This window comes from Leptodactylus fuscus, chromosome 2 (genome assembly GCF_031893055.1).
Source record: "Leptodactylus fuscus isolate aLepFus1 chromosome 2, aLepFus1.hap2, whole genome shotgun sequence".
NCBI classification, from domain to species: domain Eukaryota; kingdom Metazoa; phylum Chordata; class Amphibia; order Anura; family Leptodactylidae; genus Leptodactylus; species Leptodactylus fuscus.
The window spans coordinates 211,031,963-211,045,822 of record NC_134266.1 but is presented as its reverse complement, the minus strand read 5'-3'; the positions used below and the strand labels follow the sequence as shown (position 1 = coordinate 211,045,822).

At 41.4% G+C, this 13,860-nt stretch overlaps 1 protein-coding gene across 2 annotated transcripts in view; it reads right to left on the bottom strand.

Annotated features, from left to right (window-relative positions):
* The window catches only part of AKAP11 (A-kinase anchoring protein 11), a 36,100-nt gene extending 22,636 nt beyond the window's left edge, over positions 1–13,464 (bottom strand). For both annotated transcript variants that reach the window (XM_075265449.1, XM_075265450.1), the window contains exons 1-6: positions 13,197–13,464; positions 7,191–7,289; positions 4,586–4,696; positions 2,639–2,686; positions 2,273–2,398; positions 726–987 (exon numbers count right to left, since the gene is read on the bottom strand). In XM_075265449.1, the coding sequence (XP_075121550.1) occupies positions 726–987; positions 2,273–2,398; positions 2,639–2,686; positions 4,586–4,696; positions 7,191–7,253 (610 nt within the window). In that variant the 5' untranslated portion in view covers positions 7,254–7,289; positions 13,197–13,464. The remainder of the gene's footprint in view (positions 1–725; positions 988–2,272; positions 2,399–2,638; positions 2,687–4,585; positions 4,697–7,190; positions 7,290–13,196) is intronic.
* Positions 13,465–13,860: the final 396 nt, after the last annotated feature.

The following is a 13,860-nucleotide window of genomic DNA, read 5'->3' as shown; positions in this document are numbered from 1 at the left end:
CATGAACATAACCATAATTAAATTTGTAGACAATTAAAAATTTTTGCAAATATAATTAAAGACTTTTCAGAGATTTAAAGGTTTTCTCTAACCATCTTCGTGGTGACAGTCTTTTGTCTTGACACAACCATGAATGCAGGAACGTTCTATTGTCTGGCACTTGTCAGAAATCCAGCCATGATTTCTTTATTGTGGCCGTGTTATCTTCTCATACATGTAGTGTCCCTGCCTGATAACCTGTAATAAGGAAATCATGGCTGGGTTTCTGATACCTGCCACACCATAGAAAGCTCCTGCATTATTCATACCTATTGGCAACCCAACAAGCTAAAAGCCTGTCACCACTAAAATCTACAAATGACATATGGTTATGTTCATTAAAAACCTCTTTAATATTGCTGGGACCTCCACTGATCAGCTGTTTGAAAGTGGCACAGCACTCACTTATACCAATGCCATGACCCATTCACTCTTTATGTTGTACGCTGTTTGTGTCATAGCACTTGTCCCATTCTATTCGTATTGTATATGCTATAAATGGATGCCGATGTGGTCAAAAGAAGTCAGTACCCTGGTTGGGAATCACTGCTCTATATCATGGAAAAACAGATCTCAGCAGTTCTGAAATTAAAATACATGATAAAGTAACACACCTATGCCTGGCAAGTAGCACAAGTATAGGTAAAGTTTAGTGCAGTGAGATAGTAGTTAGAATGGTAAAGTACCTTGGCTATCATTTATATTTGCAGGGTCCTCTTCATCCAGATGTTCAAACGCAGTAACAAAATCATCCTCAATAGAGGAGACGGAGTGATTCGTATCATCATCTTCATGGTGCTCTGCCTTCTTGTTCAATCGCTTTAAGGATTCTTGCTCCACTGCATACTTTACACCAGATGTATATTTGCTCAGCATCACAAACAGAGCATCACTTTTAAAGGGAAAGGATGTTGTGCTCATGATACACACTGCTCCAGGAAGAAGACCCTGAGGGGGGGGAGGAATAAAACCAAAAATAACCATGGGGGTTTCACTCATTATATGCACAAATAATGAACTCTCACACTTTGATTCATAGATTCGCTCTACTGTGTGGACCAGAAGTCAGTTTCTCTATGTATTCCTATGCAATTCACATTCAGTATCTTATAAAAATGTACAGTCATATAGAGAAGCATGATTGTTATACAGTATGTTACATCACTGTTTTATTACTACAATATGTGATAAAGTATAGGGTCAGATTGGGGTCCACCAGAGGAAAAAATTGTGACTGCTGTCCGTCTATCTATACAGAACATATGTATGTCCACTATTACCTTTATTGTAAACCGTTAGTAAGTGACCACCATTGACTTTAAAATATATGAATAAGCACTTTCAATGGGCTTCAACAGACCAACATGGTCCTTTTTCATGGAAGTTAGGTCAGTGACAAAGCAGTGCTGTTATATGAACAAGGCCTAATATCACAGGCAATAAAGTCCTGCATGCAGAACTATTTCTTTCCAGAGAAATGACAGTGAACATAGTGGATACCAATAGACCTCATTATGGTCTATGGGGCCTCTTGGGATCTATTGGTAATCGTCATTCTTCTGTTCCTACGATGGAACAAAGGAAAAAAATAATAAACGTTGATGTGAGTTTGTGTACTGTATATGTATAGGTAGTTTGATATCAACACACACACACGTGAGTAAAGGAGGTGTAAAGTTAACATAGATAATGTAACAATATAGCATAATAGTTATCAACCAGCATCATGGAGTTCACTAGTACTAGCGAAAACAGATGTCAGGTAAGCAGGCATGTCTGAATAGCATTATATAGCATGAGGAGCTGAGCAGGTGAATATAAACTTTCAAGGAAGAGAGTCATCATCCATTTCAATCCCAGCTTATTTGGCCTTAGGGTTCCAATGATCCCTCATATAGATACCTCTGTTCCCTTGATCACAGTGAAGGCTATCATTGAGTGAGAGTCTAAATAATGCCCAGATTTCCTGGACAGAATCTGGTTTGAGGACAGGGAATCCTTGCATCAAAATGCATCTACGATGCTAAGAGTCCTTGCCTTCCCATGGCTCTACTGTCCCTCACAGTATATACTATGGAACAGTAAAGTGATGGGAGGCAGGGACATGTAGCATCATAGATCACTTTGATCCCAGTCCCCGGAATCAGTCAGGGAAATGTGGGCAGTATATGGTCTGGATTTCCCTGTGTGCAGGAGGACATAGATAAAAAGCACTGATGTGTTGGCCACTTACCGGTGATGCATTTGATTTAGTTGCTTCTTTCCCTTCTTTTAACAGAATGACTTCATTTTCATTTAGGTTGCACAGATGAAGAGATTTGATCAATTCTGGAATGTCCAAGTGAAAAGATGCAACGCCCTATGTAAAATATGATTAAAACATTACACAGAGAGCCGCATACAGCACAGAAATGTACTAGCAGTCAGGTATAGCTACATAGACGTAACAAACCCATCAGGTGAAAGGTATTATCAAGATTTTAAGGTGCTAAACTAGAGCTGATGGAAATGAGAGATTATATTCTCTAACAAACCACAAGGCAGCCATTACACTGACGTATATACAGCTACTATACATATTTAATACATGATACAGTACCTGAATATTTCCTGCTCCAGATTCCTCTGAAAGACCAAGGAAAGTAACCTGTAACAGGATTATTAATCAGATTAGCGGCTAATTTCACAATGTTTTAGGGTGTAAATTTATTTTACATAGACATACACTTATATTTATGGGCAGTTTCAAGAGCAATTTGGTAATACATTCATGAGCTATAAATGTAAAAATGGAATATTTAGTTTTGAAACAACGATCTACAGGCCTGCACAAATGCAGTAACTACCGACACCATGCTACATGAATATGCATTGCAACGGATGATCAATATAGAATTAGAAATAGATATGTAGCGCCATCTTGAGGTAGAGATTATAAAGCACACTGCATAAGGAAACTTACAAGTCTTTATTGCAACACACATTCAGAAAAATTAGAATAGATCAAGAGCGCCACCAAGAGTCATATGCTCAGAATTAGAGAAGATCTGGTACTTTAAGATAAATCCACAATGCGAACTTTTGGAGAGGGTTTGCTGATACATAAGAGAACTGCTTGTACGACCATTCCCTAGTGTACAGCTATTACTAGAATCTCTCCTTACAAGAGTGGGAGCGATGCACGTAGCAGGAAATAAGGCAAGAGGACATTAGATTTCCAGAACTCTCCTGGGCACCATCAACAGGATACAGGTGCCAGGAAAGGGCCCGTCATGACAGTAGTCAGCTCTTCAGGCAGGCATAAGTGTATAGGATACTGCACATTAGATATAATGGGCGAGTACTGGGCCCATGTGTCACATCCCTTACAGGCATTTTGGTTAAAAACTGTGATTTTATAAAATTACTACTTTGTAATAAGACCATAACTTCTCTAAGAGCATTTCCAACCAGCAGGTATGTGATGACAACATGGCTGTGGGCGCTGTGTGCGTTTCTATTTCTACACACATCAACACTAAGGGGCACAGTCAATGTATGTGGGGACACTGTGGTTTTTGCTAGTTTATATGCTAAAACATATCAAAGCAGCATAATGCAATAATATTAATGTAATTTTTGCTATAATTTACTAGCTGGATGTTTGACATGTACACAATAAGTCTTTTTTGGTTTATTTTTCAGATTAGCCTTGAATGGATCAGATCTTTACACCTGACTATTCTAATCCAGTTAAAAGAGTTTCCCCATGAACATAACCATATTGAGTTTGTAGACTATTAAGAGTAAAACATTTCTGCAAATATAAGTAATTTAAAATTTGGTGGAGTTTGAAAGATTTTCTCTAACTATTTTAGTCTTTTGTCTTGATCGGCTGCCAATGGATACAACTAGGGATCGGCTGATCCGAACAGCATGCACGCATTGAAATGAATGGAAGCACCTGGTACTTCCGCTTTGACGCCGGCCGCTTATCCCCCCGCGTGCCGGCGATGTCCATTCATTTCAATGCGTACATGCTGTTCGGATCGGCTGATCCGAACAGTACTCGCTCATCTCTAGATACGTCCATGGATGCAGGAATTTCTATAGTCTGGCACTTTCCTTATTGTGGCTGGGGTATCATCTTTCTATGGTTAGATAGTCAGCTATGATTTCCTTATTGTGGACTGATTATCAGGTAATACTACCTGTTGTATAAGATGATGCCTCAGCTACAATAAGACAAGTACCGGACCATAGAAAGTGCCCGAATTCGTATCCATTGCCAACCAATCCGGACATAAAATTGTCACAAAAAGAACGAGAAATTTTTAAAACGTTGCAAAATTTTAAATTATTTATATTTTCAAAAAAAAAGTTTATCTTTTAACTGACTACAAATCAATACAGTTTTGGCCATGGGAACATGTCTTTGACAGGTTTATGTAAAATGTTAAACTATGCACAAAGCCAGCAAGCTTTATCATTCTTAGCTACATAGTCTGTAGACAGTTCCATTATTTATGAAGTGTGGTTAAAGCTGAAGACTGCGGAAAGAACTGACCTCAATAAAATCCCCTGTCTTGTTACTCCTCACACAGTCTGTGATGGTGCAGAGCTCCTTCCTGCTTTGTAGTAAAGACTTCATAGAACTCAGCAGACCCTCACTGACATTCTGTGAAAAGAAAAGTGAAGTGAAAGAAGCCAGGGCAAGCAGAACATGAACGTAGAACACGCTACCAAGTGTGCAACTTCTGAAGAAGTCTAACAATATAGAAACTAAGCAACATGCAACCTATCATGGCGGGATACTTCATCGTGGCAGCTGCTCCAACCACAGATAATACCAGGGAACAAAGATACACACCCCAAACCTTTTAGGGTATTGAATACAAACGTCAAGATATCACTGCACTTGCACAGTGGGTATGGGACAGGTGACCGAAACCTTATAGAAGATCCTAAGTGACAACTGTCATGGTATACATCATAAAAAGTATCAGTGAAGTTGTTAAAGGGGTATTCTTGCCGAATTTGTTGTTCAACGGGGTCCGACTGTTGGGATCCCCACAGTTTGAAAAACAGAGGTCCCTTGAATCGCTAAATAAATAAGTGCATGTGCAGTATTTGGTTATATCCAACAGTCCAATAGGAAATAAACCTGCAAATCCATTGACACAGGTAACCAAGACCCCAGCTCTTGTAAGTCCCTGCAGACAGACACTCAGATCAGCAATTTATTCCCTATCTTGTGGATAAGGTTTATGTTGAAATAACGGATTTAATGTGATGTGATCCTTTGTTATCCATAATATCAGACAAAGGTCCCAATGTAGCAGCTGACAGCCAGATCAACTAGAAAGTGCTGGCAGTTCTATGAAATAAGCTTCAGATGTTGAAGCACAGGCGGTCATAGACCACGCCTGCTGGATAGAAAGCACACACAGTGTCAGTCAGATGATAAGTGTTCTCGGCTTGTATCCATTTCATTATGTTAAGCAAGAATAATGCAACCAGAAGTATTCACTAGTTACTTAAAAGGCTGCTACCTGGCAGGAGGGCCTGGAGCGGTGACTACTACGTGGTCATTATACGTGCGCTGCTATTTACTGTACCTGGCACCACATTTCTACAGAAATTTTGGACAGAGACTAACTGATTTAAAGGGGTTGTCTAAGACTTATGAGTGGCGTATCCTTAGGACAAATCATCAGCAAGGGCTGACACTTGGCATCCTCACCAATGAGCTTCCCAAGATTAATCCATCAATATATAAGTCTTGGACAACCCCTTTAAGGCAATTCCATTTTTGGATTATGTCACAGGCAGTAAATTCTTCTCATGTTAAATCTATCATTTAATTTAAGTAAATCTGCAAATAGCATGCAATGTTACTGCAACTTCTTATCGGGCTCAGTCTGAAGCAAGAGCCCAGACAAGACCGATGCTACATTGCCACCATCACTTCATTATGAATAGGCCTTAAAGTATGACTTCCAAGCTTTGACCTGTTTGCTTCTGCTGCTCAGGATACAACATGTAATATTCACTCGGCGTTCATTTCTTCTATTTCTACTTTACACAGCAAATAGTAGATTATATCCTCTGTACATAATCTCCGCATGGACTCGGCCCAGGAACTCATAACCATCCTTGTTCATATGAATGTGAAGGACAAGTTCCAACTCTGGTCTGAACAGGCGCACAGCTTGTTACCAAGCAGATGTCTGATTACTGTGGTGTCTACATCACATGACCATGGACTGTACATATCACACAACCATAGACTGCACATGTCACATGATCATGGACTGTACATATCACACGACCATGGACTGTACATATCACACGACCATGGACTGTACATGTCACACAACTATGGACTGTACCTATCACACGACCATAGACTGTATGTCACACAATCATGGACTGTACATATCACATGACCATGGACTGTACATATCACACGACCATGGACTGTACATATCACACGACCATAGACTGTACATGTCACACGACCATGGACTGTACATATCACACGACCATGGACTGTACATATCACACGACCATGGACTGTACATATCACACGACCATGGACTGTACATATCACACGACCATGGACTGTACATATCACACGACCATGGACTGTACATATCACATGACTATGGACTGTACATATCACACGACCATGGACTGTACATATCACACGACCATGGACTGTACATATCACACGACCATGGACTGTACATATCACATGACTATGGACTGTACATATCACACGACTATGGACTGTACATATCACACGGCCATGGATTGTACATATCACACGACCATGGACTGTATATCACTCTGGTTTACAACCCAAACCCAGATGAATCTTCATACTGTTCTTACCATTTTCTAGGCAATCGTCTTTTACATGACTATGGTCTCTCCTTTGACCTGACCTACAATATACAGTACATTCTAATAATATATAGCGGAGTGCAGAACAATACTTTTACAGGAATGTAATTCAGGGTGGAATATGGAGCTTTCCCTTACAGCAGACCCATCATTGTACTGGTGGTTATTGAACACTCCCTATTCCCGTGCACAGAATGAATTCCTCCTTTGTGTGTATGGAGGATAGCACAGTGCTGCGCATCACAATCACATCGGAAACTTACTTCTTTTTTCATGGATAATTTCGGCTTCATCTGGCAACCCTGGCTTTGAGTACAGGCATCCATGATGACTGGTCAAGGATTCTTAGACAGTCCACATATCTGTAATAAAAGATAAATACATAATAGAGTTTAGTATTAAAGGGGCTGTCAAATATCAGCTATTTAGTGTCTATCATTAGGATACGTCATTAATATTGAATCATTGGGGATTCAACACCCAGTATACCCACCACAAACATGCAGTATGGATACTGTACAGTGTACAGACCCCTCTGCTACAGATTCTGTGGGAAAGTTACATTTGGTGTAAGCAGTGAGAATCGATGAACCCTTCCTGTTAGGTGTGAACACTTCAGGCAGGTGAAAGTTGTCCTGGCACACCGAGGGTCAACTGATAGGATGAATCACAAACCATAATATCCCGCTACTATCTTCTATGGTAAGAAAGTAAGGGATAGGTAACAATTCTACTACATCATGCGGCACAAATAGACCTAATATAAGACCAGGCAGTCCCGCTTCTTCATACTGAGATATTCCATTTTCCTTCCAATGGCCAGAAACTAAGATCCCTGGAGATCAGAGAAATGTCCCAATATGTGTTCACTAGGAGATCACACAATAACATAGCGAGTGACGGTATTTTATTCAGCTGTGATGGAGACACTATTCACAAGTCCCCTAGTGGTTTATCAGCGTGTCCACGAAATAACTTCTAAAAGTTATAGATGAAACAGGAGTATGCCATGCCAAATCCAATGCACTACTATATGGGTGTCTCTAATAAAGTGGCCTTTCAGTATATGCTGTCCATATATAGAAAGTCAGGACCAAAAATGGTCAAATACATGATAACTTTAAAGGGGGCCTTTCTGCATGGCTCATACTACAGACTACTGAACTTTCACAAGGAATGATTCGTTACTTACACACACTTAATGATGATCATTAAGGGGGTTTTCCGGGCAAAAATGTTTTTTTTTAAATATCTGTTAGTGCTATTAGTGGGTTGATAAATGCACCCATATACCTTTAGCAGTGTTTTGAGAGATTTCTGGGTGTCTCTGGGAGCTCCTGGTATCTTCTGCATTTGTTTACTGGTGTAGCACCCTACTATATAACTCCACACTAACCGCTCTCACCTTACTCCGCCACTCCTTACTCACTCCCCCTTCATCCTCTCTCTCTCTCTCTCCCATACACCCCCTTCCTGTCTCTCCAGCTATCCCACCATTCCCTACCTACTCAGCCCAACCCCTACCCCATTATATACTTACCTTCCACGCTTCTTCCTGCGAGACATCTCCTCCTTCTTTACTGATTCTGGTCCCATACATGGGGTGGGATTTATTCTCCCACATGGAGCTCACCATAGACAGTATCCTTCTGTCACCCACCACCTGTACTGGGTCCAGGGGGCTCTCCAGGACAGACCTGGAGGGTTCTGATCAGCCTGTCAAGTCTATTTCTGTCCCTGGTTGATATGCTGCTCTGGCATGGTCCCGCGGCCATCGTCATTGAACCATGGAACAGTGGTGGCATGTGGCATGGTCTGATGAGTCACGGTTCCAGTTGTACAGAGCCGATCGGCATTTGAGAGTGTGGCGTATGCCCCATGAAGCAATGGATGCTGCATGCCAACAGCGCCGTGTCCACGCAGGAGGTGGCGCCGTCATGGTCAGGGCCATGTTCACATGGTCACAATTGTACCTCACTGTCCGGATGTTGGGATCAAGGACCGATGCATGATACGTGCAACTTATGGCAGACCATCTGAACCCCTTTCTGGTATTGGAGTTCCCTGATGGGGATGCTGTGTACCAACTCGTTGGTGGCACTAGACTGGCTTAATGAACACACCAGTGACCTCACAATCCTCAATTGGCCTGCCCGCTCGCCCAACCTCAACCCCATAGAGCATTTATGTGATGCTGTGGATACGTGTCTGCTCCATGGACCCAACACTAACTACACAGGACCCATTGTGGGCTGCAGTACAGACTGTGTGGATCAATATTCCTCCAGAACTCTTCCGACACCTCATGGAGTCCATGCCCCGTCGTCTTGCTGCAGTTATCAGGGCTAACGAGGGGCGAACTGCTATTACCGGCGCATGTGGTATCTTCCCATGATATATATATATATATATATATATATATATATATATATATATAGATATAGATATATATATGGCTCTGATCACATCACATTTTTGTACATCCTTTTTTTTTTTTTTTTTTTTTTTGAAGGACACAAAAACAGTGTGTGTGTCTCTAACTCAGATGTTGCCACTAAACCTATCAGAAGCATTGGAAGACATGACATCATCATATGGGCTGTACAAATTGTTTAAAGGCTTAGTAACCTTAGGGTATGCAAACTTTTGACTTTGCAAAAAGCAATTAAAATACCTTAGAAATTCTCTCTCATTATTCTGGCATTTGGCAAATATACATAATTTTCGTTATCCTAACTGACCTAGAATGGGAAAGTTTTACATATGCATATGTGTCTTCTTATATAGTGTATGTAAATTTCTGGTTTTTATATATATATTTTTTGTAAACATTGATGCCTACGTAAATAGATTTTAGACACTTTTTCAATCCGTTGAATGGATCTGCTAAAAAGATGTAAAGAACATCCTGTCTATAGATATTTAGTATGAAAAGTGGATTTGGGGCTGGAAAAAACCCTTTAAGAACTCTATGTGGTGTAACTGAGCCATTCATGCATTACATAGACAGCCAAGTGAATGACTACAAGTAATAGAACTATGGGAAGAATATGCAAATCTGCCTTCCATGATGTAATTAGGAAGACCGTTGCTGCCTTATTGTTGCAAACCAATAGAGGGCGCTCAATGGAATGTGCAAGCCTGTCTTAAGACAGGATTCCAGTGAAATAACCCAATAATAGCTCACGTACTTTACAGCATCACTGAACAGACACACATGGATAGAAGGGAGGATGGAGAAGCTGGACGTATGGCCATCACATGGCTTTCATATACCGTAGAATGTACACATAGTGACCTGTGACGTTCCCTTACGGTTACTTTGTTTCTAGCATCTCTATTCAGATATATAAAGAGCTTTCCATAGCAAGGGAGCAGAAATATTATCCCTGATGAGCAATTAAGATGGCAGTGAGGCCTCCAGCGTGTTAGCCCGATGCCAAGATCACATTATTCATTAGCAGAGAACATAACATTATACTACTATCCTCTATGGTAAGAAAGTGAAATCTGCAAGGAATAGATAAATCTGGCAGAAGAAATAGGCCTAATATTAGATCAGGCAGTCCAGCCTCTTCTATCACCTCCTCTTATACTGAGATATTCTAGTTTCCTTCAAGTGGCCAAAGACAAAGATCCCTGAGGATCACAAGAATGGTCCAATATGTATTCAGTAGCCCAGTAGCTGAATATACGTCTATGTGACTGCTGTATCACAGAAGGACAGTACTCTATATTGTCTGCTCTGCAGTGATCAAAGAGAAAAAGCAGAACGATAAATCTGAATACAGTTCTGGAGAAGCAAGTAATCCGCATGACACCAGTTATGAAACACTACTGCTCTACTAGCCAGGAACAATGGAGGTGTTATATTATACTTACTAGCCTAGGCCACCAGACAGATATCCTGGGGCTGCCCTGACTTATCTGGTCGCTGTATGTCATCATTCACCTAGCAGATAGTATGAAACGTCAGGACTTCTTTCAGGACTTTTCTCTCCACAGTTTTCAAGTGGATTCGGGGACGGAAACCTGAACATAGTTTAAACAATGGTGTGGACCTAGAAGACCCAAACAATAGAGAGCCAGCACTAACGTGAACCTAGCGCAAGGTAACGTATCATAGATTTATTGCAGATCTAGGAGAGGGCGACTTCATGCCAGGCACTGCTGATTTACTGAAATAAAGTTCCCTCTGTAGATGTGCATCATAAGGCCATGTTCAGACTAGGGCATTAAAATCAAAATCTCAATTAATTGATGTGAATTTATGGATATCAATATTAATTATTTTGCATCCAATCCAGCCTATAAAACACTGCCATTAAAGGATACGTCACTCACTGCACACTATCCAGTCAGGAATGCTGATATGTGAGTAGCCAAAACCAAAAGACATGGCACATAAATAAGGGGAGTGTCCTAGAATAATTGTTTATTAATTATCATCTTTTACATCTGTATAGCAGATCTAATTAACGGATGAAAAAAAACCTGATACAAACAGATGGCCATCCGTTTACTTAGGGATCAATGGTAAAATAAAAAAAAATTGGGTCCATTTCTGTCCGCAGTGTAGCAAAATATATTTGTGTCCCAATCCAAAAAAAAAAAACCCAAACAAAGATGGAAAGGATCCTTTTTTTTCCTTACATTGATCTCTATGTAAAAACTTGGCCTTCCGTTTGCTTCCCTTTTTACATCTGTTTAAGGGCCCTGCTAAATCAATGTAAAAAACCCAAAAACCTAATATGCGTATGCAGAAATATGAAGGTCTCAACAAAGAAATATGAAAGATGTGAGACTATAGAGGAACACATCTCTAATCCGGTAAGTGATCTCTGCACTGATGCTGGATTGGCCTAGTTTTCTGACTGGTCAGAACTGAATGTAAGAACCTGACATAAATTCATTTTATATTCATAGCACCAAACATGGAGTGTCCTACATAAGACGTTCTGCAGACCTGTCAGTAATAAAGGATATCTAACTACAGGCCGCCAGGACAGGTGACATACTGTACAGTCACTCCTCATACTAGTGCCCTACACAACCAGAGACATTCTCTATATGACTGCAGTCAGGCCCCACTGCTTTACAGGGAACCTGTCACATGAAAATTCAGCATACTAGGAAGATGATACCTTTTCTCCACCAGCACCAGTTCTTAGCATCTGATAATAGGGGCTGTTTCATTTATTCCAGTGTAGTTGGAATTTCTTTTCTAACCCCATATGCTACTGCACTTAGGCTCTGTACCGGAAAGTGTCACGTGAGTAGTGTCAGGCAAGGCAGAGTTTCAACCAGAGGTGAACAGTGTCAGAGCTTGGAAATTTAGGATGGCTTTGTTTAAAAATTCACTTCTGATTTAGGCATTGATCACTAGGTGGCCATGCCAGTCTGAGACTACATTGAAGCTGTGGCAAGATAGGGCAGGAGATATGTTTTCTCAGCACACTGGAATAAAAAGCGTCTGTCGTTGCCTCCCATGGAAAACACAATGGGGCAGTTTTATAGAGCAGACTTTGAGGTGGAAAATGCCACAAAATCAGCTCCAAAAAAACAGGGTGAAGCCAGTCTAAGGAGTGTTATGGATGTCTACATGTGAGAACACACACTCCTTGCTGCTATTCCTGTCCATTGTATTGATGGAGGCACTAAACATGACCTATACATCTATATCTATCTATACACTTATTGTATGTGACAGGGAGTGGTAAACACAACTATTACCAGTGAGATAAAAGCATTTTGTTTATATATTAACAGCAAACACAGTACTCATATACAATGTAGCATCATACTGATCACTGTATGCTGAACAGACTGCTCCCCCCCATATATCTAGGTGACAGCTTTATCATTTTACAGTATGACATCATCAGTTCTTACAAGGGCTAAGCTAAAGTCCACACATAGACGTGACAGCAGCATACATAGAAGTCTACCTGGAGGGGCTTAAGACTGGAGTAATAAAGCAGGGATCAGGGCACTTAAGCCCAATGAAAAATATGACAATCAACTACTCCCTAGCAAGAAGTGGCTGCTGACAGAGAACAGAGTGTCCCTGTCTGTCACTATACATGTATACACACAAGCTATCTGTACCAGCAGCCACATTGGATGATATCACACCCCATCACCATACATATGAATGGGCCCCACACAGGGCCGCAGGTGATCGGGTCACTGCAGCCTCTAGGCCAGGACAGAGGGAGGTAACAAGTGACAGTAGTATCATTATCATATCTCATCATCATCAGCATTACCAGGGGATGATCCGCTCAGGGTCAGGCCCCCCACAGCTTCTCCGCCTGGTGCTCGATGACAGCTGCGGCCCGGCAGATGTGAAGCTCTGTCGCCTGCTGTCCCTGTCCAGGGTTGCGGTAGTTCAGGGGGTCGGAGCTCGTGAGGTCAGCGGCATCATCGTCAGCAGTGCCCGGACACCGACACCGTGCAGGCTCCGCTGCGCAGCTGACGAGCTGTTGTGGTTCCAACACTGACGTCTCTTACGTCATCAGCCGGCGCAAAGGCCCTGTCGCATTGATTGGCAAGAATACATGGTTGGCAGCAGGAACTCTGTGAAAGCAGTATACACGAGCCTATAATAACGCAACCAGGGGGCGATATTTAGTCTACTGTAGAGGTTTTATTGATCCTTACATTTGGTCTTTTTATGCATGTAAGTGCCACATGACATACCCTATAGCGGTTGTCCAAGATAGGTGAAAATCATATTCGGCATTGGACATCTGGGAGTAACAGGGTGCAAACATTGTTTTTTTTGGGAGGTCCCCTTATTTTGGGAGCCTCCCTAGATATTCCAGTTCCAGAGTTGGCACATCTACATAGAATGTGAGATTCTAACAGGCACAGGAGATTTACCCACTCTTTTGGGACTCCGGGAAGTCACCCCTTTTTGTGAGAGCCTCC